We start from the raw sequence: 23,534 nt of genomic DNA, 5'->3' as shown, positions 1-23,534 counted from the left end.
TTCGAGCAATGGAACTGGAAACGATGGCCATAAACGCTCCGAACGATGGTTATAAACGTAGAACCGTGATTTCGGCGACATCCTATAAATAAACGTAAACGGCTCGTTGAGGTACATAGCTGTTCACGTGTCTAACAGTCGTCTATGTAGCGAATGAATCGCAAATATTGTTTGAGCTGTTCTCTCGCGTGACGAAAGTAAAACAAAAAGTCGCTCGAAGCATGAGCGGCAAATAGCGTGCGCTTGTTCCAGCAATTTTTATTCGATCACACCAGACCTGCAGGAAACTAAACTAAGACTGCAGGAAAAACTCTACAAAATTGGAGAGATTATGAGGAAAAATTATAATTCTTGTGGAGATACTATTTCTTTCTTTGCAAGATTAGAATCGCATCGACTGCTGATGGCCATTAACGACTTTAATTATTAAACTGTGGATTGTATGCATTTATAGTACAAATGAATATCCAGCGTTATTTTTTTATAAATAGTAAGTATTACATAGAAACTGATCAAGGAAAAAAGTTTTAATTAATAGAGTATATTTTACGTGCATTATGTATATTCTTTGTATGTTTTTCATATTAGTGTACGCCATAAACGCATAAATTCTGCGGTCTATTAATCATTGAAGCTTTTTTAATAAATTGGTCTCCTTCAGATAAGTAATAACTTGACTGGTATATTTCCATAAGGTTAATAATTCGTTAACACTAGGCTTATCGAGATTTTGCATCAGATTTCTATTGCTGAAGTTATGCTTTGATAAGTGCAGTCGATTTACTAAACTTAATGTACGGGAGTGATTGTCAGCTTATAATTATGCATCATCACGTTATCTACATTTTGTTTGGGGTACCGTATTTTTTTTTAATGTGACCAACTGTAAGACATTTGTATTCTTTTCGCAAAAATGATAATTTTTGACTCGATTATTTTGTTTCCACTTACGGAGGTAATCCGTAAATATAGGCTGCCGTTACCTAAGTGGAGTGACTTTTCGCGCTGATGGTAGAAACGTTGCCAAACGGAACTAAACGAAGCTAAACCACTGGCCGCAACGCTAATCTTAGCTCTCATTGAACGAGTGCGAGAGCTCCTCCTAATAGCTTCGCGCGCGTTTTAATGCTCGAATCATGTTTCGTAATACGCGACTTTTCTTGCAATCCGTCACATACATATACCCCTCGAACTTTTACAATTAAATGATTCCATAGTTTCTCTGTGAGATTTGATGTCACTTAGAACTTTAATACTGTTCGATTTAATATGATTAAATATTACTAAATTGACATCAATAGACTGCAGATGTTTATGAAAATTCATATTTCTACAGATACAGATGTTGAATTGAAATTGAGAGAAAAGTATGTCTTTCTACTTGTCTTTTTCTAATTTTCTAAACAGTGTAACTTGTACTATTATTTTAACATGTACTTATTCATTAAAGGTGGTAAATGTCCACATATTTATGGATGCAGATCCGTAAGAGTCATACAAACGAATTGAATCAATTTGGATCTCAAAATTGAATCAACAATGTGTCAAGTTGTCTCTGAAGCTGAATTTTAAGTGGAATCGAGTACCAAAATGTCAATTCTAATAAAAAATATTAGCATATATTGCTTTTATGATTAATTGATCTGCTCTGATATCTCAACGAGGAAGAACACATAGAACAATTACTATGCCCAAACAGTTTTAATCATATTTATCAAAAAGAATTCTAAACAGTTCCGTATAAATTATTGTCCAAAGGTCTGCCTGCCAATAAAATGAATGAAATGTTCAAACGAATATTAATCCACGGGCGATAAATGTAAATATGAATAAATATGATAAATTTTTGCAAATTTTCTTCTGAATGTGTGAAACTCTGCGGAAATCATGGAACAAAGTGACACTGCATCTGTCGACTAAAGTCATTTATTAGATTCAGCGACTCCGACTTCCCGTGGATATAACTAACAGTAATTTGTTTAGCACCACGTAACATTTAGGATGAAACATGACTTGTGAGGAAAGGCAGACTTCACGTATCAAAATTCACCAACTCAATATGAAACGTACAAAAGAAACAAGTGTCTAATAAATCCAAGTGAAAATTCGTCTTCTGTTTCTACTATATTGAAAATAAAGTACCGAAGTAATTGATAAAAGCAAGACTATTTATGAATTACAGTGACGTTTCAAGCACGGTATATAAAAGTTGTTTACGATCTAATAATAATGACACTCGTGTTTATCGACCGATATATCTCCCAGACGAAAACACATCTAATTATATTGATACATTTAATTGTTCGCGATTTCTTGATCGAAATCTTATCGAAATTCATGACTCATCGAAAACTTTAATCGCTCGTCCACAAATTCTATGGAAAATTTAATTTATCGAATAATTCGAATCGTCGTTACCAGGTTGCGGATGTTTATGCAAATTCATATGTTTATATGCACAGACGAAGAACAGACACGTAAGTTTAAGTTTGTTTTGTCTCCTAAACTTTATTATATTTAGTACGATTGTAATAATATCATATATTATATTATTTATTTTATATTACAATATTTTGAATCTCTTCGGGGACGATTTCTTTGGTTATTATCAAATTTTTGTTCTTTTTATTATTGACAGTAATTATAATTATAAAAAATTAAACGTTCACACATGTAGCCAAGGGCGTGAAGAAGTTAATGTATTTATGAATTTCCGTTCTTCTAATTTTTTGTATATCTACATTTGTCACGAATGCATAAATATCCGCAATCTAATAGTTAATTAATCTATCGATTCGCCTAATTGTCACATAGCATTACACTCTTCGTGTTTAGCAATCGTCCTCTCGAGATCACGCTCAAACTTAACGAGTCCTCTGGAGGAAAATGAACCATGTACAACAACACAATGAAATTTGCATATTTGTAAGACAGGATACCGATAGCTGCAAAAACCGGAACTATTACAGCTAGTATCAATTACTTTACGTAATAGAAAAAAAGAACTTGACAGAATTCGCACGAACGAGTTTTAATCATAAATATGCGATGCTGCGAGAAACTTTTACCCCCATTGATCAGTTATAAAGGTTGGAGGAGAAGAATAATTCAAATGTGGTTTATTTACACATCATGACTGATAATGTCTATTCTGAACAAAATCTATAGGACATAGTTAAACTGTTTGAAGAGGTGCATGTAATGTTGAAACAATTCTTTTTTCTCAACACACGTGTGTATACACGTTTTCACAAACACGTATAATGTGTTCACCTTCCGACAAGCTTGTGACGAATTATTCTTATGAAATCAATGAGATTTGTGCCTAAAATACCTCCGCTGCTTTTAATGATAGGAATATGTATATGTCTCAGAAAAATGTTTGGTTAGGAGGGGGCCATACTATGATAGGATGTCCATACATGGGTGACAGGGTTTTTCATTAAAGAAGTAAATAAATTAATTCTAAAGATGAGAAGTTAAAGAAAATAAATCTGCATAGATTTCACGAATTTAGCGAAATCGTAAAAATAAGTATTGGGTTGTTTGGAAAATAATTTCGTTCTTTTGTTCGCGCATAAAAAAAAATATTTAAGGGGGTATTATCGTCTAGAAACTTCAAAAATTCGATTTTTTTTTTGTTGCATTTTCTTATCGTTTGGGGTTTTGAGAAAGTGCCTTTAAAATATTAATTTGAAATTCGTAGAGCTCTTATAGTTACAGAGGCTTAAAGGCTGTTCACCAGTATTAGTGCTAAATGTATAGCGAACATTAAACGCGTTTTTCTCGAAACGACATTTTCCAAGTCGGGCGCACGTTTTTCTGAAAAACTATTGGGCCGACTGACTTCTGGTTCTACACACATTTCGAGGGCACCATCACTTATGGTCTGAACTAGAATTATACCGATAGCTTGAATATTATAGCCCTGCTCTCATATTTTAGTTGACAATTTTCCGGGAAAATTAAACCTTAATTTTCAAACAGCTGTGATTCCGATAAAAAATTTAGTACTTACTTAATTCTAGTTCAGACGATAACTACATTCATATAGATTGAAAAAGAAATTTGTTTTTCTGTCTCAGACGACTAGAACCGCCACAGCCTGTGCGCCCGATTGAACGACCGTCTCACGCTACAACCTGCATAATAGCGCATAACTTGTATAAATTTCAATGAAGTATTTCATAAAAATTTGTGTTGTTAGTTGAAACGAGTTTTATTATGCATAAAATACCCTGGTACTGTAGGTTTGATAGTTTTCGCAAAATTAATTCCTAAAAATTACTGAAAAAACAAACTTCTAGACGATAATACCCCCTTAATTGAATTATACCTTTATCATTTGGGTCCAATACCATTTGGCTACCTTTCTGGTAGCATAATTCCATGTTCATAACAGCTCTGATCCATATTCAACAAAAACTGATCTAAATGATTCTTGACATCATTATTTAAAGTAAACTTTTTTCTATAAACAAAAAAAAAAGAATAAGATAAATAATTATACTGAATCAACTAAAATTGTCAAAATATGCAGTGATTATACTGCAGATGCTTACGCAAATTTATATTTGCCCGGAGCCAAATACAGAATTGAAATATAAATGAAGGCATGTCTTATTTTCCCACATTTGCAATAAATACATAAACATTCGCGATCTAGTAATGATTGAAAGAGTTTAGTGCGGAAGTCGCTGGTTAAAAGTACAATTACCACTCTGGTGGACAAAATACGAAATTACTTTCCGAACTATCCAATACAAAAAAAATTCAATAAAAATAAGTTTCAGTTGTATAGAAATGAGGTGTTAGGCTCATATTTTTCACAAGTATCAGTCTGGCAGTCGACGTGATAATACGTTGGTCTTCAGACGACCTTGCAAGGAGTTACTTTCATGAGGTCATCTTACATAAAACTAAGATATAAAAAAAAAACCTCCTCCTTTTCGAAGTCGGTTAAAAATAATGTTAAATTCGCTCACCTTCCTCCGTCTCGTATTCGTCCTCTTCCCTGCATTCGGACAGTCGTCTACCCCAAGGATAAGGGCTGTGTGTCTGATTCCTCGACGGTAGCCTGTTCACGTGGGACAGGAAGTAATGATGAAAGAAACTATCAACGCCGTCGGAGTCCTCTCCGGAGGACTGCAGCATGTCCTTAAGGGCAGCCAATGAGGTAATCGTGTTGTAATTGATGGCAGAGATCAAGTCGTCCTCGATGTCGCTGTCGTCGGTGGTGTCGTCGTTTTTACTCTGATCCTCCTTCTTGGATTCCGGCTCGACCGTCTTTGTTTGCTCCGTCTTCGAGGCTTCCGTCTTATCGTCCGAACTAGTCTCGGACTCGTCATCCGAGGTGCTCGTAGACGTTGTACTGCTGGAGGACTCCTCGTCCTTCTTCCCATCGGTTTTCTCTTCCTTGAGCTCCTCGTCGGAGCCTTTGCACTCGTCCTCATCGTCGTCCTCGTCGTCCTGTGACACGGTCTTCGATAATTTATTCGCGGCGTCGTCATCGTTCTGACCGATGTTCTCCAGATTCTTCAGGTTCTTCAAGGTCTCCTGTTTCCCCAAGTCCTTGCTCAGCTTCACGTTGCTGTCCTCCTGGCCCGTCATCTTGTTCTGATGCTGATTGTTACCGATCACGTCACACTCGTCCGACTCGTTCTGCTTGTCACCGCCGGCACTCTCCATCGAGGAATCTGAAAGTCAAACGAGCTTTCATGAATAGTGAACTATTTGGCCAATAGTTTAATTATAATCTATTTACTAGTCGATGGATTCACATTAAGCATACACTGCCAAGCCCAGTAATATACGTACCCTCTGTGTTTGTCGAAGAAATTTCGATAAATTAAATGGTAGGTTTCTGGAGAAATTTTTCGTTACAAATATATACATGTGTCGAGTCTATAAAAATTATTAGGTTGTCCCGAAACTTTCTTTCGCGAGTTGCACTCAATTATTTTATGTGGTCGTGTTTCTATAAATAGACGATCTAATTTCATAGATATTCATGTTGTAACAGTAATGGAGCAAAATGAATCGTGCACAATTCGTTAATGTAACGTAAAACATAAAATATCGTGCATGTATTACTTATTAATAAAGCGAAAGAAACTTTCGGGAGAACCTAAGACTTTTCACTTCCTTGGTTAGACTGAAGCATATTTCGTTAAATAACATACAGGAGCAACTTTTCTAATTTTTCAATACAAATGTCTTGATTTAAAATTGTAGTCAGTAGCTCCAAACAAAAATGATATTTACTATTTTGGCAATATTCGATTGTCATATTTATATTTAATTATGCAATTGGAGTTGCTCCTGTATGAGAAAAAAAATTCCTAAAAAAAAAGGAGACAGGTGATTTGAAAAACTGATCCTTCGAAAAACTATTTTAAACAAAAGTTGCATATCTCGATGAGATATGAAATCATGGTCGAATATATTTTTTCACGGAACGAATATTTTTCGAGATTATTTATATGGAACGTTTACACAGTGGTAAATCATTAAATTTACAGGTTTCCCATGAGCTTTGTTTCTGCAAAAATTCTTGTTACGTGTAACGATACTATCAATTGCCTAACTTGCCTTGTAAGTATTCTGTCCAACAAACGAACAAATGAGTGCGATGCGTAAGGCGTACAATGGAAGCTAGATACGTCATTAATGATTGTCTTCGTGGCGCAAGGTTACGATACGAAGCTTCCGCAAAAGAGGAGCCTTTTCTTGCGGATGAAAGACCTTCTTCAGGACAGTTAACGATGGGTATACGATGACTACTTGACTATTCATTGCACGATTATTTCGTCGCTCTTTGGACGTTTTCATGCCGCTATGAAACGATCGTTCCAGACACTTTTTGTCATCTTTTAAACGGGACGCTGCGAGTTTTTGTCGAACAACTCCGCGACAAAGTCTGCGCGTAGCGAACTATAATCAGGTTAATATAACTAGGACACCGAAAAAAGTTAAAAATAACTCGTCAATCGATTAATTAAAACTCCAATAATACGCAAGTTGGCGCGCCTGCCCGGCTTCTGCTCATCCCGTAAAAAGTAAATATGTATTGCTTATGTACGCTGATAATACGCGTGGAAAAACCACGAAAACATAGATGCGGAAAGTTGCTCGAGTAAGTTTTGCTACAATATTAAAGTTGCGAGGAAAAAAATGGAGAAATAAATCTATTGAAATTATTTAGGCTTCGTAGCCAGTGAATTTATAATTATATTGAAATTATTCAGGCTTTATAACCATTGAATTTATATAATTAAATGTTTTCGACACTGACACGAGTCCTCTTTGGTAAAGAAATTCGTAATTGGGAAAGACACATTTTGTAAACTTTGTGATAGACAGTATATAGAAGAAATGCGAAATTATGGTAAAATTAATACTCGTAAAAATTGACTGAACCTAAGAAATTCTAAAATAAAGAAAGATACATCTTTTTAAATTTTATAATAGGTAATACACATAAGTAATGGAAAACAGTAGTGAAGTTAATTCTCGTACAAATTAGCTGAATCTACGAGATCGCGAACGCGAGCTGAAATTTTGTAATATCATTTCTCTGAATAATGAGTTTAAAAAAATTTACGACTGACGCGTGTTAGTTTTAAAAAAAAATTGAATTAATACACGGAGGAAGCCCCACATCAGAGCCAGAAATGTTTTTATTTAAAATTATAGTCAATAGCTGCAAACGAAAATGATATTTATTATTTTGGCAATATTTTGTTGTCATATATTCAATTATGCAATTAAAGAACAATTTTTATCACAGCCAGAAATCTTTCAATTTAGAGTTATCGTCAAAAGCTACAAACATGAACGGCATTTAATACTTTGGTACAAGTGTCAGGTTGTTTTATATTTAATTATGCAATAGAAGAACAATTGCATGTTTCTATACCATGAAACAGTTGTTTCTGTAAAGTATAGCGTCGAGGGGGAGTACTAAAAATGTTTAATTAAGGTGCACTAACTACAGTGGTTCAAGTTACGAAGCGAAAAAGTTACTCGAGAGAAACGTCCACATAAAATTTAAATTGCTGTCTTATATAAGAACGCGTCCTTCCTCTTATTGACCAACAACACTTGATGCTGCGATCCTGGAGGATCCTCCAGAAAAGAACTTTTGTGTTTCGCACGGAGAAGAATAACACGAACTTTTTAATGAAAATTAATACAACTGCGTTTTAAAAATACATTGTTGCAGATAGGCACTCTACATTTTATTTGATACATTCGTGAACGATGTTCCAACTCTTTCATATAATTGATTTAGTATTGTGGTATGTAGATTTTGAAGGTAACAGAAACTAAAGGTCCAAACACAAAATAAATGTGTTTGTCCTACTATTTAATATAGGTCCTTAGTTTTACACATACAGGTCCCTTACTAATTTCATTTGTATTATTAATATAAATTTATCCTTACTTTTATAGAACTTCTGAGATGACTCGATACTTATAGTCAAAGCTTTGCTCCTCTATTTGAAATATAGATTGCAGTGCTTTAATTTTAATCTACTCGCCTCGGCATGTTTCCTTCGTTAAACAGTCTAATTATTTAATCCTGCAACTACCTCAAGCAATGCCCATTTCTTAACCACTTCTATGATCATAAAGGAACCGTTAATTTATCACGACACAGTTCTGCTAGTAATATAGATCCAAGTCCGAAATCAAAAAATTCCAACAGAAGATAAACGAAATTTCGTTTTTGTATTTTCTCAGGATGCAAAGAACGCCTTGTTGCATAGGTGAACACGTCACTGGCGCATTGCGGTAAGTACGCCCTCTATTTCGTAACCGTGGAAACGTTTGTCTGTATAGTGAGTTTCGCTACGTACATTAGGCATCCGTAGGTCTTTTATTATACACGGCACGAACGGCAAGTAACTCATCTCGCCAGGCTTAAAGAACAATAAAACTACATTCAGTTGCGACAGATTTCGCGCGTTGATTCATCGTTTCCCGTCATATACTTATCGTGCGCGCGCAAGAAAACTATACGCGATAAAAACAAATCGGATCGAATCAAAATATGATAATAAATCAAAATATGATAATAAATCAAAAGTTACCGCGCGTCTGGATCTCTCGGCGTTATTTATACGAAAGCGTGTACGCTATGAAGCCTTGCACGTACGATTTATTCGAAATTAACAAATGTAATTGAACGAAGGCATTACAACATTATCGAGAATGTATGATAATAGCTATTTTAATGTAACACATTTATTTAAAAGCTAATCGATACATATGAAATTATTAATCAGTTTTGTTTGTAAATTTCAGACCTACGCAAGATTTAACCACTGCACACTCTCTAATACACGTTCTACATAGTGTAACATGTAGTTTATTGCTGATATTTTGTACAATTTTTCATTTATCATACATTTTTCTATAATTGCCATAAATAAATAAACATCCGAAATCTAGTAATGATTGGAATAATTTTATCTTTTCAATGTCATGGATAAAACAGTAGGTAAAATCGATAAGATAAATAACTTTCTGTGCTGATATGTAGCTTATCAACAAAGATGCAGCATCTAATCCCTAAGACGTAACTGTGCTAAATCTAGAAGCATTTAAATGCTTAAACTCTTCCCTGATCAATGGATAAGCAGAGAGATATAATTTACATTTTTTTTTATTCTGGAAAGTATTCAGAGTTATTTTATTTACCCAATGAACAAAGAACGACGTTTATAATAAACTTATTTTAATTTTCATAAGGGAATTTGTAACGCGCGAAGAAGAAATCATTGAAAAATGAGAGTCGTTAAAAACAACCTTAAAGGCTTTATATTACAATAAACGACTACGTGTGACCAACCAATGAATTTTTCTAAACAAATGCTATCTTATTATGAACAAAAATGTACTAGGTTCTGGTTAACAAAATTAATTAATGTTTTTAATCTTCCTCACTACTTCACAACAAAATTATTTACTCCATACAATTTGCTCCTTTGAAGCAGACACCTAGCTCCTTTATGAATATTTTTTTGATAGATCCAACCCCTCACGAGATGTTTGGACCATTCAGATTTAAACGAAACACTCTATATAACACCAATTTTGCCTATTTTGTGTTCCATGGAGTTGATCAGTTTAGCTTTTGAGAGATTTGAATCGTTGCATCAAAAATTAAATGTAACGTGTCCAGTATATCAAACAGTTACGAGGGCGGATCAAATGTAAACGAGACTTTATTTTTAAAATCCTTTTATTCGGTGTAATAAAATATCCAAGCACGTATCACTTTTCAATATAATCTCCTGCTTTGGAAATGCATTTTTCCCAGCGGATTTGAAGGTTTTTAATCTCAGTATCGTAAAACGAAGAGTGCTGCGTTAGGAGGCAATTGCGCACAAAGGCCTCCATCGCCGAATAATACGTCTAGGAACCGTTGTCCTCCTAGTGCTTCTTTAAGTGGTCCAAAGAGATGGAAATCGCAGGGCGATAGGTCAGGGCTGTAGGGAGGATGGTCAAGTGGAGTCCATCACATTTCCTCTAATGTTTTGCAAGTTAGAGCTGCAGTATGGGGCCGAGCGTTGTCGTGGAGGAAAATGACGTCTCGAATCGGTTGGTCACGTCTTTTGGAACGATAAGCAACCTTTACCTGCCTTAAAAGTTCACAGCTCCCATAACTGATTCCAAGCTGCGCTATAATTTCAGAAAGTGTCAGACGTCGATCGCTTTCAAGAAGGATTCGAATCGTGCGAATGTTCTCCTCCGCAATGCTGCTTCGAGGACGGCGATCATGTTCCACATTTTCAACTTGTTTACGTCCTTCCTTGAATTTCTTATGCCAGGCAAACACGCGAGCCCTTGATAGTGTTTGATCCCCAAACTGTACCATCAATCTTTGCAGAATTTCAACTGATTTGACGCCTTCATGGGTAAGAAATTTAATAATTATGCGTTGCGCAACTGAGACGTGCACTTGTTGCTCTGACATTGTGAATGTTACTGTCAAACTTGTCTGAACTCAATAATGCAATGCTCTCCCCACTCCTGACATCCTAAACAATATACTGTAGAAGCGGTCACCCGCTCCCTTTAAGTTTACCCGATCAGAAACAAAAGTCTCGTTTATATTTGATCGACCCTCGTAGCAACTCTAGACAAATAATAATATAGATATTTTCATATATTCCACTATTTTATCCATTCCACTCATTTTAGCACTAGTAAAATCGAATTCCTTTCCGATCTTTCACTCGGCGGGCGACTTGAAACAAAAAGGTGAGGATAGCCAGTTGCTTATTTCGAGGCGGAAAGCAGTTGCTTATTTCGAGACAATACTGTAGTACCAATTTATTTCCCAATCTAACTGACGAATATCTCTACCAACTGTCAACTTTCTTTGTCATAAATACAAAGATACACTATTAACCATCAGGGTGCCGACGGTACCACCCTCCCTTGTAATTAATTAAAAATGGTTCAAGTTCTCATTACATATCGACCCTCGTACATGGCTAAAAATTTGATGTAAGGTGAAAATCTGAAATAAAATGAATCCGTATAATGCCAATTTTCCCTATTTCGTGTTCCATGGAGATGAACAGATTAGTTCGTACGAAGTTCAAGACATCGCATCAAAAATGATATGTAACGCGTGCAGAATACCAAACAATCGCTAAAAGCTTGATGGAAGATGAAAAACTGAAATTGAGTCCTTCTATGCCGAATTCTACCGGAAGCTGTTGCGAGAATGCAGCCGTTTAATATGCACGATCTTGACAGAAGCATATTAAAGTGATGGCGATAGGGGTGGACAGATATCGCAGGGAACATACGTGGATCTCTGGCGAGAGGCCAGGCTCGTTTCGCGAATACTTGTTTACCGCGTGCTAGAGAGTGACGTAAAGCTCTATTGGGCTCGTGGACCGATGCGGGACACGTGACAATCTATGTAAATACATCGGAGTCAGTCGGGGACCAAAATCAAAATGACCAATACCGACGATCTATAATTCGAACGCAGAGATGGCAAACGTCAGGCTCTCGCAATGGCAGGCTTCGATATTGGATACTGAAACGAGTACGAATCGATGTTTATAGCTCATTAGGCACGTTCATTGAACGAGTATATACGTTCAAAGCACGTGCTGGGTTGTATAAAAGACCGCCAATATTGCGAAACCACAGTATCAGATTGGTTGTACTATAGTTTACTAGAATCTATAAATGTTTGTATTTTTATTTTATTTAAGGTGACATCAACTACAAGATTATTGCTACATTCATACTTAACAATTTTCGCCTAAGCAATTTTGTTCCATCTGTTACCAAATTCGAATTACTGTGCAATATAATGTAAAAATGAAAGAAAGCTGTTTTTCAGAGTTCGCAATTCCCCGTCGATTTTGGTCAAAATCTAAAATTGTATATAAAAATTATTTTTCACTTTCTCAGTCAAAATGAAGCATATTTCGTGAAATAATATATAGTAGTAACTTCTATTATTCGCGAGAAAAAAATTTGGAAAAGGAAGAAGAAAAATAGTTTGGAAGAAAAGTTCATTTCCTCAGCAATGTAACTAGAGACCCAACAACACAATTAGTAGATTTCTATAGATAAAAACTGAAATTGAAAAACCTATAGATAGACTCGTTTCGTATGTCTGTTCAAATAAATCTCCTTCGACGAAAATATAAATTTTGCAGACACCGGCTCCGTCTATTTTGGAAGACTCCGTTTTATCAGTTAAAAGTTTTCGTTTTTCACAAAGGCTCCGAGTAAAATCTACGTACTAACATCCCTTTATACTCGAGAGACAAAGAGCGCGTCCAAATATTTTTTTTAACACTTTCCCAACATTGTCCAAGTCCTTTTAAACTTTCTCAAGTGAGTCACACACGTCGAGTTGCCGATGGCCAAAACTTTGCTCGTGTCGACCTCACTCTTCTTCCATGAATTTGGAAAGTCGTCCAACTCTCGCAATCTATAATACTATTTAAGTGAACAAAATTCGTTCGGGATCCAATAGACAGTTACAAACCGCAGACAATTTCGTCCCGAAACACGCGACTTTCGCAATCTGTCCGTCAACCGCCAGACACGTAAAAATAAAGCAAACGCATCATCCTGTTCCGCGAAATTTCATCTACCTACCGAATGTATGTTTCGAAAAGATGGATCGACTCCAGGAACAACCCGAAGAACGAAAATAAAAAATCGGAATTCGAATGTCAGTCCACGCGTCACGAGTTTCTGGTAACGAATGTTCAATTTCTTTCAAATGTTTGTGTACTGTAGTACGTAAAATAAGTAGGTACATGATGTTGTATAAGAAAGTTCAATGTACACTGTGATATTTTTAATTATCATATACGGAGTCGATATCTATTTATTTGTTTATTTAAATACGATGATCTATACTACTGTACAATGTGTGATCAACTCTTTTGCAATTGTTTCAGTATGTTTCAATTTTATTGTTTAATTTTCAATTATGGAGTATTCAGTATTTGTACCGAATGGTGAAGTTTTCCGTAATTTCTTCATTTTGTAAATTTAAATACTATTGTGAAGCGAATTTAGCGAATACGTGAAGTCTAAATATAGAGAGGTACGTTACTAAAAAATTACTAATGAAATCGACTTACTGTCGCTAACAAATGTTCCATCCCTGAAAACTATAAACTCCGTCTACTGGCTAAAGACTGGAGCGCCAATAAATAAATTAATATTGCGACAGTATCGACGCTATTCGCAAAAGACAGTTTTTGCGATGGTTTGATACACCTATCCGAATATCGGTCACGAATCAAACCGATTCAGTGGCGGCTCATTCATGGCTACTTGGGAAAAATTGTAGCTATCCTCCAAACTATCGATAAACGAGTATAAATGTACCATTCTCGTCGCTACATCGTCCACATATTAGGTTGTCCCGAAAGTTTCTTTCGCGAGTTGCACTCAATTATTTTATATGGTCGTGTTTCTATAAATAGACAATCTAATTTCATAGATATTCATGTTGTAACAGTAATGGAGCAAAATGAATCGTGCACAATTCAGTAATGTAACATAAAACATAAAATATTGTGCATGTATTACTTATTAATAAAGCGAAAGAAACTTTTGAGACAACCTATTATCTACGCAGAATTACTTGCTTTCTAACCTTTGACGAATCTTGAATATTAATTAATTAATTTAAAACTGGTTGCACTGTTGCACCTTTTACTCGCAACTTGTTCGGCCATATTGTAGAACACGTTTGAACTTCATTTGTTCGACTACTTGTTGATTTCAAACTATCAGACACTTGAATCAACGAACACGTGTTTGCGCACTTTCATATCACGCCTCTTTAAATTATATCTGCTGAATGAAACGTTTCAGAAAGCTGAAATGTTGCATGCAGCCTTATCTCGGGTGCCATTTTGAGTAATAAAATCCTGATTATTCTTTATGGTGTATCGATGGTAGATAGGTTGTTTTATTTTTGAAATTGTAAACCATATTGAAAGATGGGTGTTTAAAAGCAAATCTTCTTTTAGGCGAACAAATCGCTTTTCCAATCTTACTTTGCAAATTACGTAACAAAGTTTCATATTTGGTATGCTTGTATCTACGATACTTCGTGAAACTAAATATTAATTTACAATTAAAATTAAGATATAAATGTCGTGAAATCAAAGATGAGCAAAATTTTATTTAAACGATAGTTAACAAATAAAGCCAGTGAATAGTAGCTTAATGCATTGAACGGTTAAATTTTTAGTTGTCGATTATGAAGTATTCCATTTTATCGTTCAAATTCTAATTAGTATGCAACAGTTCTGTATATTTTACTTGGTTTTGTTTATCTAAATAAATTCTAGAATATCGAACAATAAATTAACAGTAATATGATGTTGTGCTTTTCATTATATCCAATTGAAAAGAAATCAATAACCACAGATAAATAAAACTTTATTCGAATAATAAATGAGGAATAAAGCCAACATTATTCGTGAACGGTTAAGCAGTTATTCATCTCTTCCTACCTAGATAAGAATTTGGCCCGCCTGTACTTCATATTGATTCTTGCACGTGGAAGGAGTGTAGTGGATGGCCATATACCGAGTGCAGTTTTAGATAACATTCGCTTGCCAATGTACATCATCTTTATTTGCACGTTTCTATTCACTATTGATTCACGTTTGTCGTCAAATATTATTTCGTCGACTTCGTTATCGCGGACGACTCTTGCGCATTTAAAGTTCGAAACAATAGGTGACCATCGACTTTTATACACCCACTTTACACATGCAATAATCAATATAACATTCCACAAAATATATCGTCTACTTTTAAATGCAAAGACTAACGAACGGTAAGTTTCGTAAAATTTATTTTGCTACGTTTCGGTGTAAATGGAGAGGTGTGCAAATGGAGAAATTTATTTCACTGCTTTTTTATATTTAATCTGTTCTTATTTATGTTTTAAAGACTAACGAACGGTAAGTTTCGTAACATTCATTTTGCTACGTTTCAATGTAAATAGAAGTGTGCGGGAGAATTTTCTCTTACTTAGTTTTCTTTCAATTTTTGTCACGAAGCCAAATATTTTATGTAACGTACAGCTAAAACTGCATTTCACCGTACATCGATAAGTTGCCGCTTATCTGAAAACCACCGTGCGGAAATACACTACGTACTTTTATCGCTGGTTGAAGAAAAATATCAGCTTCGCAGATAAGTTAACTCTTATTGCGTGCGAGCAACAATAAAAACGCAACAGCTGACGCTGGAAACGAACGCGCGAAAGAAGTGAAAGGTTCCCTATTTCTTGGAAGTGTTCAACACGCTCCATTCTCTTGTCATTCTCGATAGGACACTTGCGTAGCCTAGTTTAAAAAAAATCAACCACATGACCTGCGATTTTATTTCATTGCTACAAGACCACAGTGAGAATACGATTTTAAATGAAAAGTTCCTTTCAACGCCTTTCTTTTTAATTAGATGTCACATGCACCTTCTCAGGTTATGAGTGACCACATTTGCTTTGCGTCTGTGTGTAGTCACATAGATTTTATATTTGATTATAGATTCCGATATCTTTCAGAAAGAATAGAATTGTTCTACATGAGTCTACCTTTTGTAGCATGTTTGCTACGTTCGATATATTATATCGTGTCCTTTTTGCACTATATTTGGAACAGTGGGCTAGGATGTGCTCTATGGAGATTCGCGTATTACATGCATCACACATCGTTGGGGCTGTTTTTTCTTTTATTCGAAATAAACGAATTAAACGTTCCTTTATACGAAATTTTTATCTGGATAAGTATCTTTCCTATCTCTATCAAAAACTGCCAATTTACCAAATAAATGAATAGGAGAAGTCAAACATAAATCTACTTTACGATGAAACGAATAAACAAATACATTCTTATTTAGTCAGATAAACTAATTCGTATAATCTCTACCCATATAAAATCTCTACCCAAATAAAATTAATCAATTTATACGTTTACATGTAGGAATTAGTACACATAACGTACATATTTTTTCAAATTATTAACTATGAAGATTACATATCAGTTAGGTGTTCACTTTCAACGAAGAATGATATTTTATGAGGTAAGTATGACAGTTAAACTTCAAGAATGACAATGAAAAATGCATATAAGTAAACCATTAATAATATGAGTAATACCGTTTGCGATAATACAACAAGACTGGAAGAAAAGATCTGTCTCCGGGAATAATCCATTTTCGAGACTAAGAAAATATATTTTAGTCACATGTACGTGTGTTAGAAATGATCCTGTGTGTAGCTGATTAATTGGATCTAAGCGATTCTATTGTTTTTTAATGACCTCAGTTTTAAAATGTAATTGTAATTTCGAATTAAAGCAACGATGAAAGTGACCGACATTACACGTGCAATACATTTTTCGATTGAAATTTGTGATTAGGTACTTACATTTTGTATTTATTAATCAACAAATAAACGATTCTCCCAAAAAGATCTTGAATATCTTCAAATTTTTAGGGCTCTAAATTAGATAAACTAACTATTCAAACCATAAAAAAAAAAACAATCTTTTGTGGGTTTAAAATATTGCGTATTTGTCACTACAACGAACAATTTACTTGGAACATCTACCAACAAAGTTTAAAATTTATATGTGCAATAATCTTCTAAACAAACAAAAATCTTCAACTTCTATCAAATTTGTTATGCTTTACATTAGACGAACTTTCTAGCTACTCGAACCATAAAAAAACAAACCTTTTGATGGTCGCAAAATTTCATACGAATTTAACTTTCATACAATCCTTGTTATAGCTCTATATTGATCACTCGACCACACGTAATAACGAAAATGAGGGGAAAAATAAAAATAAAAGTGGTCACCGACGGTGACTGAAATTCACGATTATGCCAACGTATTTGTCGAACACGTCGAGCTGAATAATGCATACGAAAAACAAGCAGAGACGCTTATTCATAAATAAAGAATGACCACGGATAAATTATACCGAGCAATAAAAATCAACTGTCGGTGACAAAATTACGCAAAGAGCCACATATTGTAATCGGGGCGTTTAACTAAAATGAATTTCAATAAATGTAAATCTCTTGTTTCTCGCGCGATACGTGCGGATACTCGACGTTCACGCGTACAAATAAATTTCCGTCGCCGTTAAAAATTCATGACTTCATTGGATTTAATAACCGTGGCACATATCCACGCCATTCGATATCTGACGTAATCGATTCTCTTTCCCTCCGAAACCTGTTAGGGTGGGTTCAAACTTGAGACGAGCTGCGTCGAGCCACCTGAAGCTAAGATACTACTATTTACATATTATACTATACTATTTACTTGTGTCATTCTTTAACAAATATTTCGAAAATGTAAAACAAACTCTATTTATTTTAATAGAATTCTGTGCAATTATGAAACGAAATTAATCGAAACATTAAATAAATTTAGTATAGAGTACATCTAACCCACTATATAAGTATCCTCGTTTTACGTATTTTTGTTTTACGTAGGTTCCCAAATTTATTCTGGGGTCTCGTTATACGTAGCAATGTTTCTGTATTTCTATATGTTTCTATATCGTACTTATTCGTGTGACTTAATATTAAAAATAATTCGTTGTACGTATTTTTCATCAAAATAGCAAATTCGCCCCTAAATTTATAACAAGTATTAATAACATTTATTATCACCCTTTTAACACGTTGATCGCCACGTCACCCATACGTGGGTGACAATGCTTTTCACTGAAAAACTACGAAAATTAATTCTGAGCGTTAAGTGTCACAGAAAATGAATTTAGATGAAATACTTGAACTTTGATGAAGTTACAAAACTAAATACCACAATAAATGTCTCATTACGCAGTTTCCAATAGTCTGTAAACAAAATTTAATCACAGTAGACATTTTCAAGAGTATTAGTCTGGCAGTGAACGTGTTAATTGATTGAATTTTTAGAGATACTCGATTTATTTAACTACTGCTTATGATTGTCCATAAAACTCTGCAAAATGTACGATTTCCATTAGCGCAAGTATGGCTTTAGGTGACTCAAATCGACTCTAGTCTGGATCTACCCTTAACGATCCAATCTCCTTCGCTCGATGATGGTTTCAGACACGCGAACGTACACTCATCGACAAAAATAATACGTACCCAATTCCTTCGCACACGCGAATATTTTTGCATGCTCGGTATTAAAATCGACCTTCGACGTAACGGTATTTAGATACAGTGATATAGGGGTGACCCTTAACTTTCTATCCATTATCGCGTCACGGTGTACGGAAGTGGTTCTGAAAGTGAAATCGATGAAAGCCAATGCCCTGACAAGTACACAGCTCATAATAATTTGAAGATCTCGTGTCTGGAGAGCGGACAGACTATCAGGAATAAATAAATTAGTGTATACTTCCTATAGTTAGATGCGTAATGAGTAGCTTGCGATGCATTGCATGGATGCAGCGTTTCTCAATCGAGCGTTGTTTATTTAACGTTCCAACTTGTAGATTCGAGTCATTTTTAAACCTATATTAATGTACTATAATTTACATTTAAATTTGTAATTTATAATATAAGTTTGGACATGGTAAAAAAAAAATATGATGAATCTTTAAACCTATATTATTGTCATTTCAATAAACATTTTTAACTTATATGTTAGGTATATGTAAAAAAAAATATGATGAATCTTTAAACCTATATTATTGCCATTTCAATAAACATTTTTAACTTATATGTTAGGTATATGTAAAAAAAAATATGATGAATCTTTAAACCTATATTATTGTCATTTCAATAAACATTTTTAACTTATATGTTAGGTATATGTAAAAAAGGATATGACAAATATTTGTTCCAAGCAAAGACCATACTTTCTATACAATTCTTCAAATGTTAACAATTCTAAAGATCATAAGTACAATGAGATGTAGTAGATTATAATTGATCTATATATTTAAAAAAAATACAAATTAATTGGAATCAATTTTGTTTCTAAATTCATCAAATTTTATGAATTATATGAGTTTCGCTAAATTTCTGAATTTTTATCAATTATTGCATTTAAATATGGTTCTTACATTCATAATAATAATTTGTTTCACATATTTAATATAGATCTGTAAAAGAATCGTCGAAGCAGACAAGAAAATATGTAACGAATCGTTTAATTTAAAGCCATTAATATCGTAAATTCTTTACTATGAAAGTACAATGCCACTTGCGAGTAACTTGTACACAGAAATGTTGACGTATAGTTTATTATTATCTGACGATAAATGTATGAAGCAACTTGCATAGATAATGCACACACTTAAAAGTGTATGACCAACAGTATGTACGAACTTTAAAGAGCACGCGTTGCATTAATACTGGTCAACATTGAAAGCAAACAGCTGATTCAAGGCTGACGCCCGCTGACGTCACGCGACGTTTCTGTGATAGTAATGAGCTCGCGTTTAAAGTAACCTCCGACCTACCTTAAACCATGTGACGAACAGAGTGGACGTTATTTAAAGGGAGTAAGGCGGCCAAATTGCTCCGAAACGAATGCCTTCTTTGAAAATTATTTCCGGGAGAATGAATACGAGTCCAGATTTTTCCTTCTAAAGAATGTTTATGTGTATCTTCGAGACTAAGAAAATATATTTTAGTCAAATGTACGTGTGTTAAAAATGGTCCTGTGTGTAGCTGATTAATTGGATCTAAGCGATTCTATCGTTTTTTAATGACCTCAGTTTTAAAATGTAATTGTAATTTCGAATTAAAACAACGATGAAAGTGACCGAGACAGAAATATTTAAGTAGCGACTATGAATGGCAAAATTTCTTTTTTTATCGAAGAAAAAGCTGTTTTGTTTTATTTTTCGATAAAGAATGTTTATACAATCTGTCTGGAAGTTCAGTCTAGTAGAATAGTGGGGAGAGTAGACTAAAAATGCTTAGTTATTTAGACTTCAGAGTATCGATCCTAATTTTGTACATACAAGCCTCTCCATTGTTATTTTTAATCTCTGTAAAATTTCTATTTCCGTCGAACGATGTTTCGTTTAATCCCAACGGATAAACACTCGTGAAACGATTCGATGTTTCGAGCATTGTGCATTCTGTTTCACTTCTACATCTGATGAATTTGGTTTTTGGAATAATACTATGATAAAGTGTTAGATAACGGCTAATCTGAGACTACAAACTTATCATCCTTTAATTTATGTACATACAAGCTTGTCAATGAATATTTCATTATCGTGTTGCGTAACATGCCATGTAGATATTATAATGAGATTAAATTACGTTACACTAATTACACGCGCAATACATTTTTCGATTGAAATTTGTGATTAGGTACTTACATTTTGTATTTATTAATCAACAAATAAACGATTCTCCCAAAAAGATCTTAAATATCTTCAAATTTTTAGGGCTCTAAATTAGATAAACTAATTATTCAAACCATATAAAAAAAAAAAAAACAATCGTTTGTGAGTTTAAAATATTGCGTATTTGTCACTACAACGAACAATCTACTTAGAACATCTACCAACAAAGTTTAAAATTTATATGTGCAATAATCTTCTAAACAAACAAAAATCTTCAACTTCTATCAAATTTGTTATGCTTTACGTTAGACGAACTTTCTAGCTACTCAAACCATAAAAAAACAAACCTTTTGATGGTCGCAAAATTTCATACGAATTTAACGCTACAACGAAAAATCCACTTGGACAATAGTCGTTCACAATCGATACCAGCTACTTCGACTAATCGAAAACTTGCGGAAGTGGAGTCTGATGGAAAGACGCATCTGGTGTCGTGCGCAATAAATACCTTCGCAGTCATGCCTAAATGATTCCCCAATTATTTTTAGCAAACCGCCGAAAATAAATCAGACAGTTTGTCTATCATCGCGGTACAACTACGCGTTCTTAAATCACGTTATTCGCCTCTTTATCGCGCTATCGGGCGTCGCGCGAGAATGTTTAAAATTTTACATAATGTCCAATGCCACCTCGGTGGCTCTGTTCGCTTTAATTGGCAAAGCGTGTGAGTTATCTAATGTTATTTCGGACGTGATTTTTTGGCATGATTCGAAAGCAATTTGCCAGCAATTAAAGTGTTCCTTCAATAAGCCTCAGACGAGTTTTGACGGTAAGTAAACTGTATTGCTATCATCAGGTGAGTGTCTGATTAATCCTCGTTGGCAAGTAACGCGATTCCGCGTATTCCGCTGTGAGCGGCCTGCTTCTTTTTTTATTTCGCCCTGATATTAACCTTCTCGGTTCTGTATGTTTTTCATTGGGTAAAAAAATAGTCTGTCCATATCTCAAATTATTTAGTCTCGATAAATATAACTGAACTACTAAATAAATTACGATATGTATGTAGATTTTAATAATTATAACGATATTCGCTGATTAGTTTGTACTAAATGGATACACTAAATGTATATACACTCGCTCATATATGTATACACTGTATATGAATAAACAGATTTTATGAAACGTTTTAATGTGACTTTTTATGTTCAACGAACTGTCCCAAAAGGTTTTATCGATCTCGATGCGTGAGCGTGGGATTATACTCTGTCGTTCCAGTACTTCCAGCGAACACTATAGATGGCGAAGGAGGGAAACTTTCCACTCTCCGGAGACTGGAAAAATACCGAAAGCGTACGATGTAAATTTCCCAGAGAATCCGGGGTGGTTGTACCTATATTTCACTCCGTGAACGTGAAGAGCACTTGAATTCGTCACGGTTGGAAAATAATAAAAGCAGTCGTCGCAATTTCGTCAACTTTTCGTTGATAAGAAGAGCGTATAAAATATTTCTGTTTTCGATACGTGCCTCCAACGATAACACGTTTTAAACAGATATTTATTTCGATTCGAAACACTCTTTGTCAGCTGCTGGGCTTATTCGATCACCGAAATAACTCAACTATTTCTGGTGGAATAACTGAATATCGAAGCAGCAGTTTTCTATTAGGATTCGACAAAATTTTTATCTGGGTATGAATGTCTAATAACGAATGAAAAATAAATCTATCGGTCTATCGAATAATCGTAAGGAATAAATTGTTCCAAGGTGGTTTCATTCATCACATTCACTATTCGAATAAAGTTTCATCGATCTCAGGTTTAATTTCTTTTTAATCGAGTACAATGGAGAGGAAAACTTAATATTTCTATTAGCATGGTTCAATTTTCTAGAATTTATTTATTCGATTATGTGAAAGACGCAAATAATAAATGCGTGAAGACGTGTTGAAAAGAACTTTTTATTCCAACTCGAATAACGAATAAATGATAAACTGTTGTTGAATAAAAATTAGACTTTGAATTATGAAATTGAATGTTTCATAATTATATAAAAAATATAAATATATATATATATAAAAAATATAAATATATATATATATATATAAAAAAGACTATTCAGTGGAATAAACGTTACGAATAATCACTCTATACTGGTTTCATTCGTCATCTGTCGCTTGAATAAAATTCTGCCTGTCACTCTTAAATTTTGTGATTTTCCAAGTCACGTTTAAAAACCATCCAATGACTTTCAATACTTGGCATACTTCTATGATTGAATACAAAGAAATAGCTATTAGTTTTTTCCACGAACTGTGTAAGATAATTAGTTACCATGATTCACACGAAGTAAACGCGTACAGATATATCAAATTTTCCAGCTTCGAGTACGCGAGAGGTATGTAAGCAATCCAAATAAATTATTCATACACGTTAAGAATTGAACGTTACACATGATCTTTAGAATTTCATCGTATAAATGCAACAGTTCTAATTTAAATGCATTCCGTTTCATTGCTTCGCGTAATGATGCAGGTAATTATAATGACAAAGCGATGTAGCGTTGTAATTTGTTAACTTTCCGACACAAACTTTAGAAATTATTCTGGTTTATCATTCTCACAGGTGAGAAACCCTTTTCAAATTATCTTTGATGATTATATTGATTATATTGATATCTGCAATCAATATAA

The 23,534-nt window shown here is 34.3% G+C and overlaps 1 protein-coding gene across 1 annotated transcript in view; it reads right to left on the bottom strand.

The window, feature by feature from the left end:
• Nucleotides 1-23,534, bottom strand: part of LOC128874567 (dentin sialophosphoprotein) — a 193,013-nt gene that overhangs the window by 145,683 nt on the left and 23,796 nt on the right. The window contains exon 2 of the mRNA XM_054119408.1: nt 4,986-5,696. Within this exon, the coding sequence (XP_053975383.1) occupies nt 4,986-5,688 (703 nt within the window). The 5' untranslated portion in view covers nt 5,689-5,696. The remainder of the gene's footprint in view (nt 1-4,985; nt 5,697-23,534) is intronic.

The sequence above is a fragment of the Hylaeus volcanicus genome, chromosome 1 (assembly GCF_026283585.1).
Source record: "Hylaeus volcanicus isolate JK05 chromosome 1, UHH_iyHylVolc1.0_haploid, whole genome shotgun sequence".
NCBI classification, from domain to species: Eukaryota; Metazoa; Arthropoda; class Insecta; order Hymenoptera; family Colletidae; genus Hylaeus; species Hylaeus volcanicus.
This window is presented reverse-complemented; position numbering and strand designations above follow the sequence as displayed.